This window comes from Montipora capricornis, chromosome 8, assembly GCF_036669925.1.
Source record: "Montipora capricornis isolate CH-2021 chromosome 8, ASM3666992v2, whole genome shotgun sequence".
Lineage (NCBI taxonomy): Eukaryota > Metazoa > Cnidaria > Anthozoa > Scleractinia > Acroporidae > Montipora > Montipora capricornis.
In genome coordinates this window covers 22,569,180-22,581,226 of record NC_090890.1, presented here as the reverse complement: position 1 = coordinate 22,581,226, position 12,047 = coordinate 22,569,180, and the positions used below count along the sequence as shown (strand labels likewise).

The 12,047-nt window shown below is 40.8% G+C and overlaps 1 protein-coding gene across 1 annotated transcript in view; it reads left to right on the top strand.

Moving 5' to 3' along the window:
* Window positions 1-12,047, top strand: part of LOC138059484 (RNA cytidine acetyltransferase-like) — a 30,255-nt gene extending 18,208 nt beyond the window's left edge. The window contains exons 16-26 of the mRNA XM_068905113.1: window positions 1-182; window positions 573-621; window positions 907-1,003; window positions 1,084-1,191; window positions 2,090-2,203; window positions 4,180-4,235; window positions 4,895-4,945; window positions 5,859-5,927; window positions 6,257-6,355; window positions 6,960-7,033; window positions 11,349-12,047. The exon at window positions 1-182 is cut by the window's left edge and continues 69 nt beyond it. Of these exons, the coding sequence (XP_068761214.1) occupies window positions 1-182; window positions 573-621; window positions 907-1,003; window positions 1,084-1,191; window positions 2,090-2,203; window positions 4,180-4,235; window positions 4,895-4,945; window positions 5,859-5,927; window positions 6,257-6,355; window positions 6,960-7,033; window positions 11,349-11,520 (1,071 nt within the window). The 3' untranslated portion in view covers window positions 11,521-12,047. The remainder of the gene's footprint in view (window positions 183-572; window positions 622-906; window positions 1,004-1,083; window positions 1,192-2,089; window positions 2,204-4,179; window positions 4,236-4,894; window positions 4,946-5,858; window positions 5,928-6,256; window positions 6,356-6,959; window positions 7,034-11,348) is intronic.

The window sequence follows — 12,047 nt, the reverse complement described above, 5'->3', positions numbered from 1 at the left end:
GAGGAGGGCATGGAAGAGAACCAAATTGCAACCTTGACTGAAAATGACGAAGTTGGTTTATTGAAAGAAGTTATTTCTCCCAAAAGCAATCTTCCGCCTCTTCTGCTTAAACTGAGTGAAAGACAAGCTGAAAGGTTGGATTATCTCGGCGTCTCTTACGGACTTACAGCTCAGCTACTCAGGTATAAAATTATATCACCCACTGATAACCTAGTCATTTTGAGGCATATAACAGTCGTTTCTTGAACACATTTTTTATCGTTTCCATGACAAGTCATTGGCCAACGAATTTTCGCACCACATTCTAAATCTATCGAAATAATTTGTTTCGTTGTGTAAACGCTTTTATGTGGATAAGTGGAATTTACGCAAGGTTAGAATCGAGAAAACCCCTTCAGCGGTTTTAAACTGGCTTAGGCCGGCTTGAAGCACGTTTTTGGATTATTTTCGTTAGATTTGCAATGTTCGGTACTTTTCACAAATGAACGAGTCAATCAAGCTTTAGAAAAGACATACTTGCTTGTTTGATTGCATTACGTCCTTACCATCAATTATTTTGTTGGTTATGGTAGGTTTTGGAAGAAATCTAACTTTGCTCCAGTCTACTTGCGACAAACCCCGGTAAGTGATACCTAGCCTGCAGAACAGGCGTGATTTTTTGCGTAAACAGAGGCGAACGCGAGGCGAGTGGCGCGCTTTCAGCGCTCCTCCCCTCGCGCGCCACCTTACAGACCCGAGTTAGCACCATTCCTCTAAAAAATCGATTCATCCCGGGTTAACGGTTTAAACAACTTGGTCTAGGAATATCTCTGCCTTTGTTCATCCAGTATACTGAGAATTGAAGTGAATGAGCCAAGCAATGTAACCTTTATTTTTAGCTTGTCTAAGTTGCCTTGTCGTTTTCAGAATGAATTGACTGGTGAGCATTCTTGCATTATGCTGAGACTTTTGAAAGAATCGGAAGATGCAACTGACGAAAGCTGGTTATCAGCATACATTGCGGGTGAGTAGAATGGAGACTGCTCTGGGAATATAATCTGCAATCGTATTTTCATGCAATTCATTTTCTTCTTCTTATAATAGATTTTCGCCGACGGTTTCTCTCTCTGCTTTCCTACCAGTTTCGGAGTTTTCCTCCTTCAGTCGCTCTGAGTATGTTGAAGTGTAAAAGCATCAAGGAAGAGAAAGAAGGTTCAGTATTTTTGTTGTCTGTTCTCTCTTTTGTTCTTTGAGGGATGTTTGTTTTCTTGCGAACCATCTTCCTACAGTAAACTATTCGCCAAAATTTCTGGGGCACTTTGACAAGACAGAGACCTTCTGGCCAACAAGTCGTTTCGCCAACTTTCAGTTTCCCAACGTTTTCGATCAGTTCACCGACGTCTAGAACTCAATCGCAAACGATTAAACAGAGAGATGAACTAGATATTTGCTGTCATCCGCAGATTATAATTTTTCGTCTTCCGTTACGAGAGAAATGAAATGTTTTATTATTCAAAGTTTGATTTTAGAGTTACAATTAATTATATGGACGGTCTGGCGATAGTCTCGAAAAGTTGACGATTGAACCCATTAAGCCATCGCTCGATGTCAATGTTTATTCGAATTGGCTACTGCATATTTTAAATATCTCTATGGAGCTGCACATGAACGAACTTTGTCCGTAGGCGAAGTGACCTGAGGGGGCCCGGTGGTTCGTAAGCCGATTAACTTTTGCTTTATATTTTTGTTTTGGAAGATTGACTTCTTCTAATGTAAAGTCTTGCCGAATATCAGCGTAGAACAGCATTTGGGAGTAGAGAAATAAACTCCTTGGTTAATTTTTATTCTGGGATTAATCGGCTTTTGAACAACCTTGACTGGACTTAGCCGAAATGGCTTGTGTGGCGAAACTACCGTTTATCACATCAAGGACTGTAAGTAAGGAGATGCGCATTGACTTTTACAAGCATCACGAAGTGTCCTCTTACCCTTTGACCTCAGCTTTCATATCACTTGTGTCTAGAAACACAGCAAATAAGCATCACAAAATGTCCCTCTTACTCCAAATAAATGTAAATAATTTCGAAAACTGTAAAACGCTTTTTTTCAGGTATATCGAAGAGAGACTTGGAATCAGTTCTGACAAAGTACGATCTTAAGAGGCTGGATCTTTATTCGCGTAATATGGTGGACTATCATCTTGTTACCGATTTACTTCCTGCAGGTACAAGATAATTACCTCTTATTCTATTATCTCTGTTAGATAGAGCGCGAGCTACGTTTGGCTAATTTAGTGGGCTGTATTGTACAGTACGATCTGCTAAATTTGTAATTTTGGTGGAACATTTTCTAGCAACTTTTTCATGTTGTCTAGGTGAAATAAACTTGTAAAACTGTTTGAATATTGCAAGCAACTATTTCAAAAGCCGATAAGGTTTAGTCATTTTTACGATGCCAATCATTTGTGGCAGTCAACGTTCCGCTTGACTTCAACTAGTTTCCTTTCCCGCTCGCCTTGTTACCTCAGAGATGAAATAAATATCTTTCTAACCTCGATTTCTTGGTCCGTAAAGTAAGTTACGGATCCTCGTTTTTCCCGTGGATTTGTATGGCCCGGGGCATAAATCTACAGAAAACTCGCTTAGTAACAGGTAGGTACTGTTAAGATTTAGTGAAGCAATGCTATTGTCAGTGAAATCATTATGGTTCGAGGAGACGAGATTTTGGAAGGCAGTGTGAATGATGATAAAAAAAACGAAGAAACAATCATGTAGTCAGTAGATTTCTCCATGCGGTTGATAGATTTCTTCGTGGAATGTGATGATACAGTTGACAGAGTAGAGTGATTTAGAGCTGATATTTTCTCAGTGATTGCTCGGGGATACTCAGGCTCGGAAAAATCCGCGCGAAATCGGTGCACGAGTCGAACCTACGAACGTCCGATTACTAGTTCAGATGCTCCGCAACTGAGCTATAAGACACTCGTGGGAACGGGGCCATTAAACTAGATTCAAGTGACAATAGCCCAATTTCGGTATATTAAAATCAGTCCTAAACAAAAGGCATCATCTCGAGGCTCTGGGGAATAAACTAATACAAATCCTTATAAATTTTAATATATGGGAATCGGTCTATAGGCTGTATTCGAAATATCAAATATTCAGCTTGCATGATAGTGAGGCAGTGAGGACAAAAACAATAGAAACACGTTGAAAGGAATGTGAAAAATATTTACATATCATCCATTTTCCTTTGTCTTTGTCCTTTAAACCTCTCTTTCACGCTGAATTTTAATATATCAAAAAAGGCCTATTGTCCCGCCTTACAGCTAGGACTGAATTTTCCAAACGGTGCTTTCTCGCTATTCTTTGATCGCACCTGACTTAACGGCGGCTATGTTGGTGGAAAAACAAAAGCTAGAAAGTCTTTTGGGAATTTGACTCTATTATTATGCAAAACTCGATCTACGTTTCTCTATTGTTTTGGTATCAACATGGCCGTCTTATCACGTGAGTGCAATCAACGAATTGAAATGAATGACTGAGATTGCCGCAATTGCGGCAAAGGGCAGACGTACCGCTGAAATTTGTGGGAGGCTTTTTGTTATGAAATTTTCTTTGATGTTGGCTCGTTTCTGCCTGTTATGTAGAGATATCGAGCAACATCTGAAACGGGAAATTTCATGTTATCAGGACAAGACCAAAGCAGCCGTCGTGCCGTTCATGTAACAGCAATGCCATACCTCTCTATTTTTAACTTGGTTTTGAAATTTCAGGTGGCCTGAACTTCTGCGAAAGCTAGTGATTGACTTTTATCGATAGCCGTAGGTAGTGAGAAAAAAATGCTAGACATGTTTCCTGTTGTGTCAGGCGTCACGTGTAGCGTGCGAACGCAGACGTATTTCTGTGCTGCTTTCACAGGCTAGCGTCACGTGGTAACGAGCATAGTGTACGAGTAATCGAACCTGCTTAATTTTGTATAGACAAGAGAGTTCTTTGGGGCATATTGGGTAAGAGAATTGTCTATGTTGAAATGTGTTCATGGTTTAAACACTGAGATGGGTGCTTTATGAGGGTCACCCAAATTAAACGAAGCTCTTTTCTCCCGTGTAAGAAAACCATTTTTTTTTAATTCAGTGTGATCTCAGTATGTATATAATGAATAGGCTAATTGGTTTTCTGATCTTATCCTATACAACAGTTTCAAGGCTGTATTTCCTTCAAAAGTTTGACTTTGAACTGTCTGCTGTTCAGTCGGTGAGTAACACATCATTTTTGTTTCAGGGTGAATGAAGTAGTCGACCCCAGACTTTTGTCTTTTGCGGCCTTGTTTTTTGGGAGAGATGCTTCTGGTAGCCGTCACATGATCACTAGATAGTTTAGAAACGACGACGGCTACGACTATGATAACGCCACTAAACAATGATATCACTGGTTAAATGAACATAAATAATCGTGCTGCACGTGCAGCACGGATTTTAGCAAGTATGTTTGCGGTCGTCTGCATAACAACGACGTGAAATCACCAAATTTGAGGTTTTGACGACAACGTAAGCATGCAACAGAGAATCTTTCATTCTCTGTTTTCACTCTGAAACCGCTCGTACCAATTTATTTTTAGGATACTTCGCCCATATTGTAGGACGTGAACGAGACTGAATAATCGCGAAAAGGAGGAGGAGGTGGAGGTAGAGTTGTGAAATTGTTGCCGAGATTTTACCTATCAACTCTCCCTCCCCGTGATATGGTTGTAAGGACATGCACGGTTTCGTGACCATTCGCAACCAGGTTCTTTTTCTCAACGACTTGAAAGTAAAGGAGAAAGCACCTTGGTTCGAAGTTGTTGTTTTTTTTTTTTACCGGATAATGCTCTTTCCTCTTCCATTCCTATTAATTGAACTCTATTCCTTTTGCAGGCAATTCTCCTTGGTCTGGGACTCCAACACAAGACCATCGAAACCCTCGAGGTACTTTTTGATGTCGGAACATATAAAATCAATATCGACCGTCAGATTTGCCCACCGCATCGAGAGGAATTTCTCATTCCAAACTTGTTCGGTAATCGAAGCCCTTATTCTTCGTTCACTGAGTCATGACAAGTCATTGACATGAGAATTTGCTTAACAGTGATTGTTGAATAAAGCACGCAAGGTCCATTTCATAGCTCTTCTTTTCGTACTCGATCTCGTTCTCGGAGCTAAATCGGAAGGTCGCCTAAGGTTGACTTTTAAACTCGAAAATTTGGTCCGATTCCCAGTTCAAGGACAAGGAACTATAACAATTAAAGGCAACAGCGATGTGATCAGTTCAACTTGCCCGCTAAAAGCACACAACAACAACGGGGTTTCTTCCGTCTACGGCCATACCACAAGGAAAAAATCGGGTCTCGTCCGCTCTGACGACGAAGGGCTAACGGTAGAAACTTTAGCTCGCAAATCTTTCTTACTTTGGTTCATTTACCTTTATCAACTCTTTCGAATCGAAGAAACCAAATTTTCGTGTTTCACTTCCCCCAGCGACGCAGCGCCATAGTTTCTTTAGAAAATAACCCCTTCCATAAAGTTAGCCTGCGAGCAGGTTCTCCGAGTGATTGAGGTTGAGGTTAGAAGAAGAGCACTCCCTCTCTCACTCCCATCGCAAAGAGAGAGACTGATCGCAGGCTACCATAAAGTTGACTTTAAGATTGCAGTAGCACTATAAGTCAGTGGTAGCGCTGAGCTTGTACACAAAGAAAAATCACGTCCTTAAAACGATCGTGCTTCTAACAGAAAACTGTTACCGGCAGTCGTCCTTGTTCTCCAAACTACAGATATCATTTCTGCCTGCACACTCAGGGCTAACTCTGTCTCTATGTGTTTTCACTCTACGGTTCCTTTTTAGAAAGAATTAGAACTTCCTTCTTCACAGTTACTTGGCTTGTTTAACAAGACAATAAGGAAAGTTGTACAGGTACGTAAAATCTTGAGATGGATTTAATCCGACAGAAAATAATTTCAGTGGAAAGTACAAAGTAATTTCGACCCGGATTGCTTTGGTTTTGCAGCAGTACGATTTGTGATTGGCTCAAAAATGTCATGCCATGTATTCGGCCAATTAAAAACATAGCCAGTTTTTACTTGATTCCATTCTTGTTTCCGTGCTTATTGGTGCTTGGAGCCGAGTTCCGTGATTGGCTGATTTTAATGTAATTGTTAGTGTCTTCTGGCGATGTGCTATATAACTTGTTCAAAAGAGTTCTTTTCTATCAGACCTAACCGTGCAACACCCTTGAATTTCAGTGTTTTAACTCTGTACTGGAATCGGCTTTCGACAGTCAAGTAAGAAAAGGACAAGAAGTTGAAATGGAACCACTTGCACAAGGACTCCAACAGGATTTGGTTTGTTTTGGCTCTCACATTGGTTGCGGTCGCATTAGGGAGTTAAACACGAGATAAACTAAGATTAAAGCCAGGATCCGAGCCAGGATTCGAGCCAGATTCGAGCCAGGATCCGAGCTAGGATCCGAGCCAGGATTCGAGACCTAACCGAGACCTAACCGAGACCTACCCTAACCCTAACTAGACCTAACTAGACTAGAACCAACCTAAATAGACCTAACCTAACCGATGCGAGACCTAACCTAACCGAGAGATTCGAGAATAAATAGCGGAGAAAGCTCGTCTTAGCTCGAATCCTGGCTGGAATCCTGGCTCGGATCCTAGCTCGAATCCTGGCTCGGATCCTAGCTCGAATCCTGGCTCGAAGTTTAGGTATCCTCGTTAAACACAAGTGTTAAATCGAGTTCTATTGTTCAGTGTTCCCCGAGGGATTCAAAATACCAGAGAGTTGACACTAGTGTTACACTGTGTTTCTCTCAAGTGAGACCGCAACCACAGTTCCGCGTATTTTAGTTGATAATTGTGTATGCGGAATGAAAGAAATTTGGTGAAGAAGTTATTTTCCCTATAACATGTTGTTGTTGTTTTACTATTGTAATTTCAGGAAGAGGCAGCAGAGGAAATGAAGGAAAAGCAGAAGAAAGAATTGGAAAAGCTAAAACATCTTGATCTCAGCGAGTAGGTGTTTGTCTGAAAGTGATCAGCTATGCTTTGATACAGTTAAGAGAACCTCCACTCGTTCTAAAGATTAACTTTAAAGAGGAGGAAATGTATGTAAATCAGAAAGTTATCAGAAAAAATTAACATAAATTCACGTTATTGCTATCACTTCGCGACTATTCCAAGCTTTTTAATATGAAAAAGGTGCGGCGGTCCTTCAGGAATAAAACCGTTACGAGCGGCGCTTAATTTAGGGGAGAAAAATGAGAATTTATCTCCAAGTGCTGACGTTCCCCATAACACCTCAAACTTGGTTATTTCCCGTTGTTGCTTTGCTGACGACGGCAAAGAAATGGACAAAAATGAAAAACGCACGTGCAGGGCGCGCAAAGCTATTGTTTTTGCCCACTGAATACGCAAATTTGTAACGTTCTCGTTGCTGTCGCCGTTGTCTTTGCTAAAGCTCCCTATTGAGAAGAGTGCCGCAAAATATGTGCTAATAATGCGTGCCGCACGTGCAGCACGATTATTTCCTATTTTAATAAGTGATATTGCTGTTAAAGTCGCTATTAGGGAACTTGAGCAACGACGAGGGCGAGGGCAACGAGAACGTCACAAACTTGCATATCTAGTGGACAAAAACAATAGCTTTTCACCCTCTGCACGTGCGTTTTTCACTTTTGTCCATTTCTTTGCCGTCGTCAGCAAAAGAACAAAGTGAAATAGTCAAATAGTCAAATTTGAGGTTTTATGAAGGACGTCAGCACTTGAAGAGAAATTTCCATTTTCTCCCCTAAATTAAGCGCCGTTCCGACCAGTGTCATTCTCGAGGAACTACCACACTCTTGTCATATTAAAAAGGTTGAAATGTTCACGAAATGTTAATATTAACGCGAATTTATATTTTCAGATGACGTTCTCGTTGCAGTCGCCGTCGTCGTTGCTTAAGTGCCCTATTGTGGCGCGTAGCGGTTGCGTATTGATCTGACACAAAGTTTTTGTATTGTAAGGCAACCCCAACCTGTCGCATTTATTTAAGATGGCGGCGCGCGGAATGTTTGAAAATAAGACTAGGCAATTCCTTTATTTCGGATGCAAATACTTTCTTTGAAAAACGGTTTGAACACATTGGATTGTAAACGTTATTTTTCTATTGGAGTGGAGGTTCCCTTTAAGTTCCCGTGCAGCGTGTACACTTTTGGTTTTTCCTGGCATCCTGTTTTGTTTTGCCCCAAAAGTATGGCAAGGTCAGTAATGGGGCAAAAACTAAGCGTAAAAATGTCAGTCAAAATCAACAAACGATATCACATTCTACCGGAAACTCAACCAGACTCAATAAGCACAATCACATTTAACGGTAAAAAGCGATCAACTTCAATAAGTACGATCTCATTCAACTGACCCAAAAAAACACCAAAAGTTCAATAATTGCGATAACCGTTTTACGATCCTGAAATAATATTCACATTCAACTGGACAAATCAGTCACTTACATGGGAAGCAAGTTGTGTACCAAATTCAGGGGATTAAAATTCGATCAAGAACGAAAACAGTTCTGGCAACCTTGCAGTTGGGTTTTGGTAGTCATCATGGGCAAATCCAGAAGAAGAGGACATCAAGATGGCGCGGAATACCAGGGAACGTGAGTTTGGCAGTGAGGTCTTGTTGTGAGAGAGGAACTATGCACTCATACCGGCCGATCTAGGTATGGGACTCTACCTTTACAAAGCGTTCGATTGACAACAATCACAACTCACATTTTTTTTGTTTTGAGAACCTAACTCTACACCCGATCACACAAGATTGAAACATTAAACCAAGTAAAACTGCGCGGTAAGAAAATTCACGTGTCATAAATGTCAATCATTCTGACAAGCTTCTACTTCCTCAGCTTCTCGAAGCTTAAATGCATCACCTGGTTTCGAAAACAATGACCCCTGTAGTGGAGATTCCAGTGCGAGAGACACGAATCACGGCTGAACAGATGTGTTCCATCCCACAACATTCGGTTCAAAAAGAAAGCTAAGCCCATGCATCAGCTACGAAAGTGCATCATCAACAGAATGTTCCAAATTCATAGCGATATTCTCTTTATCCTCACCGTTATTATTAACTGAGAAAAGGTTGCAGACATTCAGAAGACCGCCATAACTCTTCCCCAGGGCCTTATGGAATATTTAACAATTATTCCCTGAGCGCACGTTGGAGATGACATGGTAAATAGCCGTAGCGCCGAGTTGGCTATAACCAGTCTCATATCCAACAAGCGCGAGTGGAATAATAGACCAATTTCGATGTATTAAAACTCAGTCGAAAACAAAAGGCATCATCTCGAGGCTCTGGGCAATAAACTCATACAAATCCTTATATTTATTCCCCAGAGCCTCGTGATAATGTCTTTTGTTTAGGACTGAATTTTAATATATCGAAATTGATCTATTGTTTTATTAAATTCCTTAAACTCCAAAAATTTGAAAGTACGAAATACGAGCGAGAAAATCCGAGCGAAATCGAGAAAACTTTATGAAGATGCGATAATGTGTAATACCTTTTATTAAAAACTGGATCATTGGATAATGCAATTCGAGAGTTTTGATTGGCTAAGCCATCTGATATGATCATGGGTTATGAACCATTATACCATGATCTACAAATACGGCAAGCATGTGCGTGATTTTTTGTCTAGTTTTTTTTTATATTTTGGGGGCGTAATTAATAAAACAATTATTCCACTCGCGCTTGTTGGCTATCTATCATCTCATATCCAACGCGCGCTCATGGAATAATTGTTAAGTGGTCAGACAGACGTAGGCTCATCACAAAAACATTTCTTGCCTTTTCGCGTACTTTCAAACGTCGGAATTGATCCAAACTTTCCACAAAATAGGTTTTTTCTTCTTTTTTGGCTTTATTCAAAGAGAAATTTCGCTTTCCGGCGGAAAATTTTTTAGTTTATGAACGCTTAACGCAATCATTTACCATATAAGGTCAAGCTAAGGTATATGAGCTGATAACCGAGATTGAGTGAACCAATCAGAGCACGCGAAATGCATTGAATGTAATAAAGCCTATTATTAAATTTTCAAATTCTCAATTCGCGTGCTCTGTTGAATTTATGTGATTGCGTCTTATCTTGTTATCGTTAGAGTGACGGGGACATTGGTGGTTGCCCAATACCGCATTTCCGCGCCAAAAATTGGCAAATACGGAAATGCCGCGTTCAAAAACAGTTAAATACCGAAAGCGAAATTAACATTTTCTACGTTTTCTTCCCCATGTTGCTCTGAGCGCGCGGATGACCTTTGTCAGTACGGTAAACGATTGTTAAAACGAATCGCGCTTGCAAAGCGTGATCTCACACCAACAAGGAAGGTTGCAGAGTTTCCAATTTCTTTCCCCCTGGAGCAACTAAAAGTCTGATAATTCCGTTACACAATTTCTGCACCTAATATCGTTAACCAAAACATAGGAGAACCGCTTTCCGTAGGGTTTGAACATTACCGCAATTCCGAACTTTTCAGAGTACAATTTCCGAAATTCCACGCTAAAACTTAAGCGATACCGCATTTCCGCAGACCCCAATGTCCTCCTCTAGAGTCGATTTGCATCGTTGAGTGTGATTGTATTTGTTGATTGTTATTCAAATATTCTCAGTATTCCGTGATGTGTGCACCATTTCGCTTGCCATAGAAAAGCGCCATTTAAAATTCCCGCTAGAACTTAAGACTCTTGGTCCAAGCCGAAGTCGTTTGTTATCTAGTCTTTTCTTGTTTTGTTCCCTGCTTTATTTTACTTTTTAAGGAGGGGGGTACGGGCATCTTCAATCTCGATTTGAAACCATAAGACGGTTTTCCACGGTAGAGGGGGTAGGGGCAGCTTCAATCTCGACTTGAAACCATGCATAAGACGGTTTTCCACGGTATGAAAACACCGCTTCCTTTTGACTTTCACTTAAGTTGGATGTGGTTAATACCTGGCTTGGAAACCAACTGGGACTACTCAATGTTTTAGGCTCCCTGCGAGCAGAAATGTCGTAGTGGTAAAAGCATTCTACTCCCCTGCCATGCCAGTGTGTGTACTTGCCCTGAAATTGTGCCGGTTTGAATTTTTTCCAGGATCTCCGGTTTTCCTTCCTCGCAGGTCCCCTTTTCCTTTTTCCATAACGCCCTACGGTTTCAGGCATTCGGTCGATTTCGTAGGGTTAGTTGAATTGGTGATTTTAGTGCAGAAAAATAGCGTGCGCAACGTTGTACCGACGATTGCAGGAGGAAAACTGAGAAAAAAACAGGTTTGCCGCCAGAGTCACAAGTGGTCTAACTCTTCTCATTTTCAGGTTTGCCGTATCGGGAAAAGACGAGGATTGGCAAGAGGCACTTGGTGGCAATAAAAAGAACGTGAATTTAATAAGTGTAACAAGCACAAAGCGAAAGACACAGTCGCACGAAGAGCGGAGCAAATCGCACAAGAAACAAAGAAAGTCCAAACATAAACACAAAACTGGTTGATCGCGTGTGTTGGCAGCTGTAGTGCATGACTGGCAATTGAAGCTGCTTGCTCACAGCTTGTCAAGTCTTCACAATTAGATAAGCGTTGATGCTTTACAGCGAAACGAAGCGAGTATCGTGGTTATCCTAATTGACACGCTATCGGACTTTCGATGATGGAAGTAAAAAAGCAAAGAAGGATGTGCAAAATCGTTTTATCTTTTGCTCTTGCCTGCAAGGGAATTAAAGTTATTTTATTATCTTAGCATTTCATACTTAGGGCGGAAGAAATTGAAATATAGGTGAAAGCCGTTGTGCAGGTTACTTACTGGTTTTCGCTTTTTTACCTGTGACAAAGATATCTTGCAATGATTGCTGGCCTTTGAAGTCATCTAGCGATGCTCAGCTTTTTCCTTTTCGTAAACGAAATTGCATCGCGAACGTTTCTATTTAGCCGCCCACTACCGTGACAAAGGCTGCTACAAAAACCGTTTGATACATAAGAGTTGCTCGTTTTATCACAAATAAAAGTTCAATCAGTTGGTTTA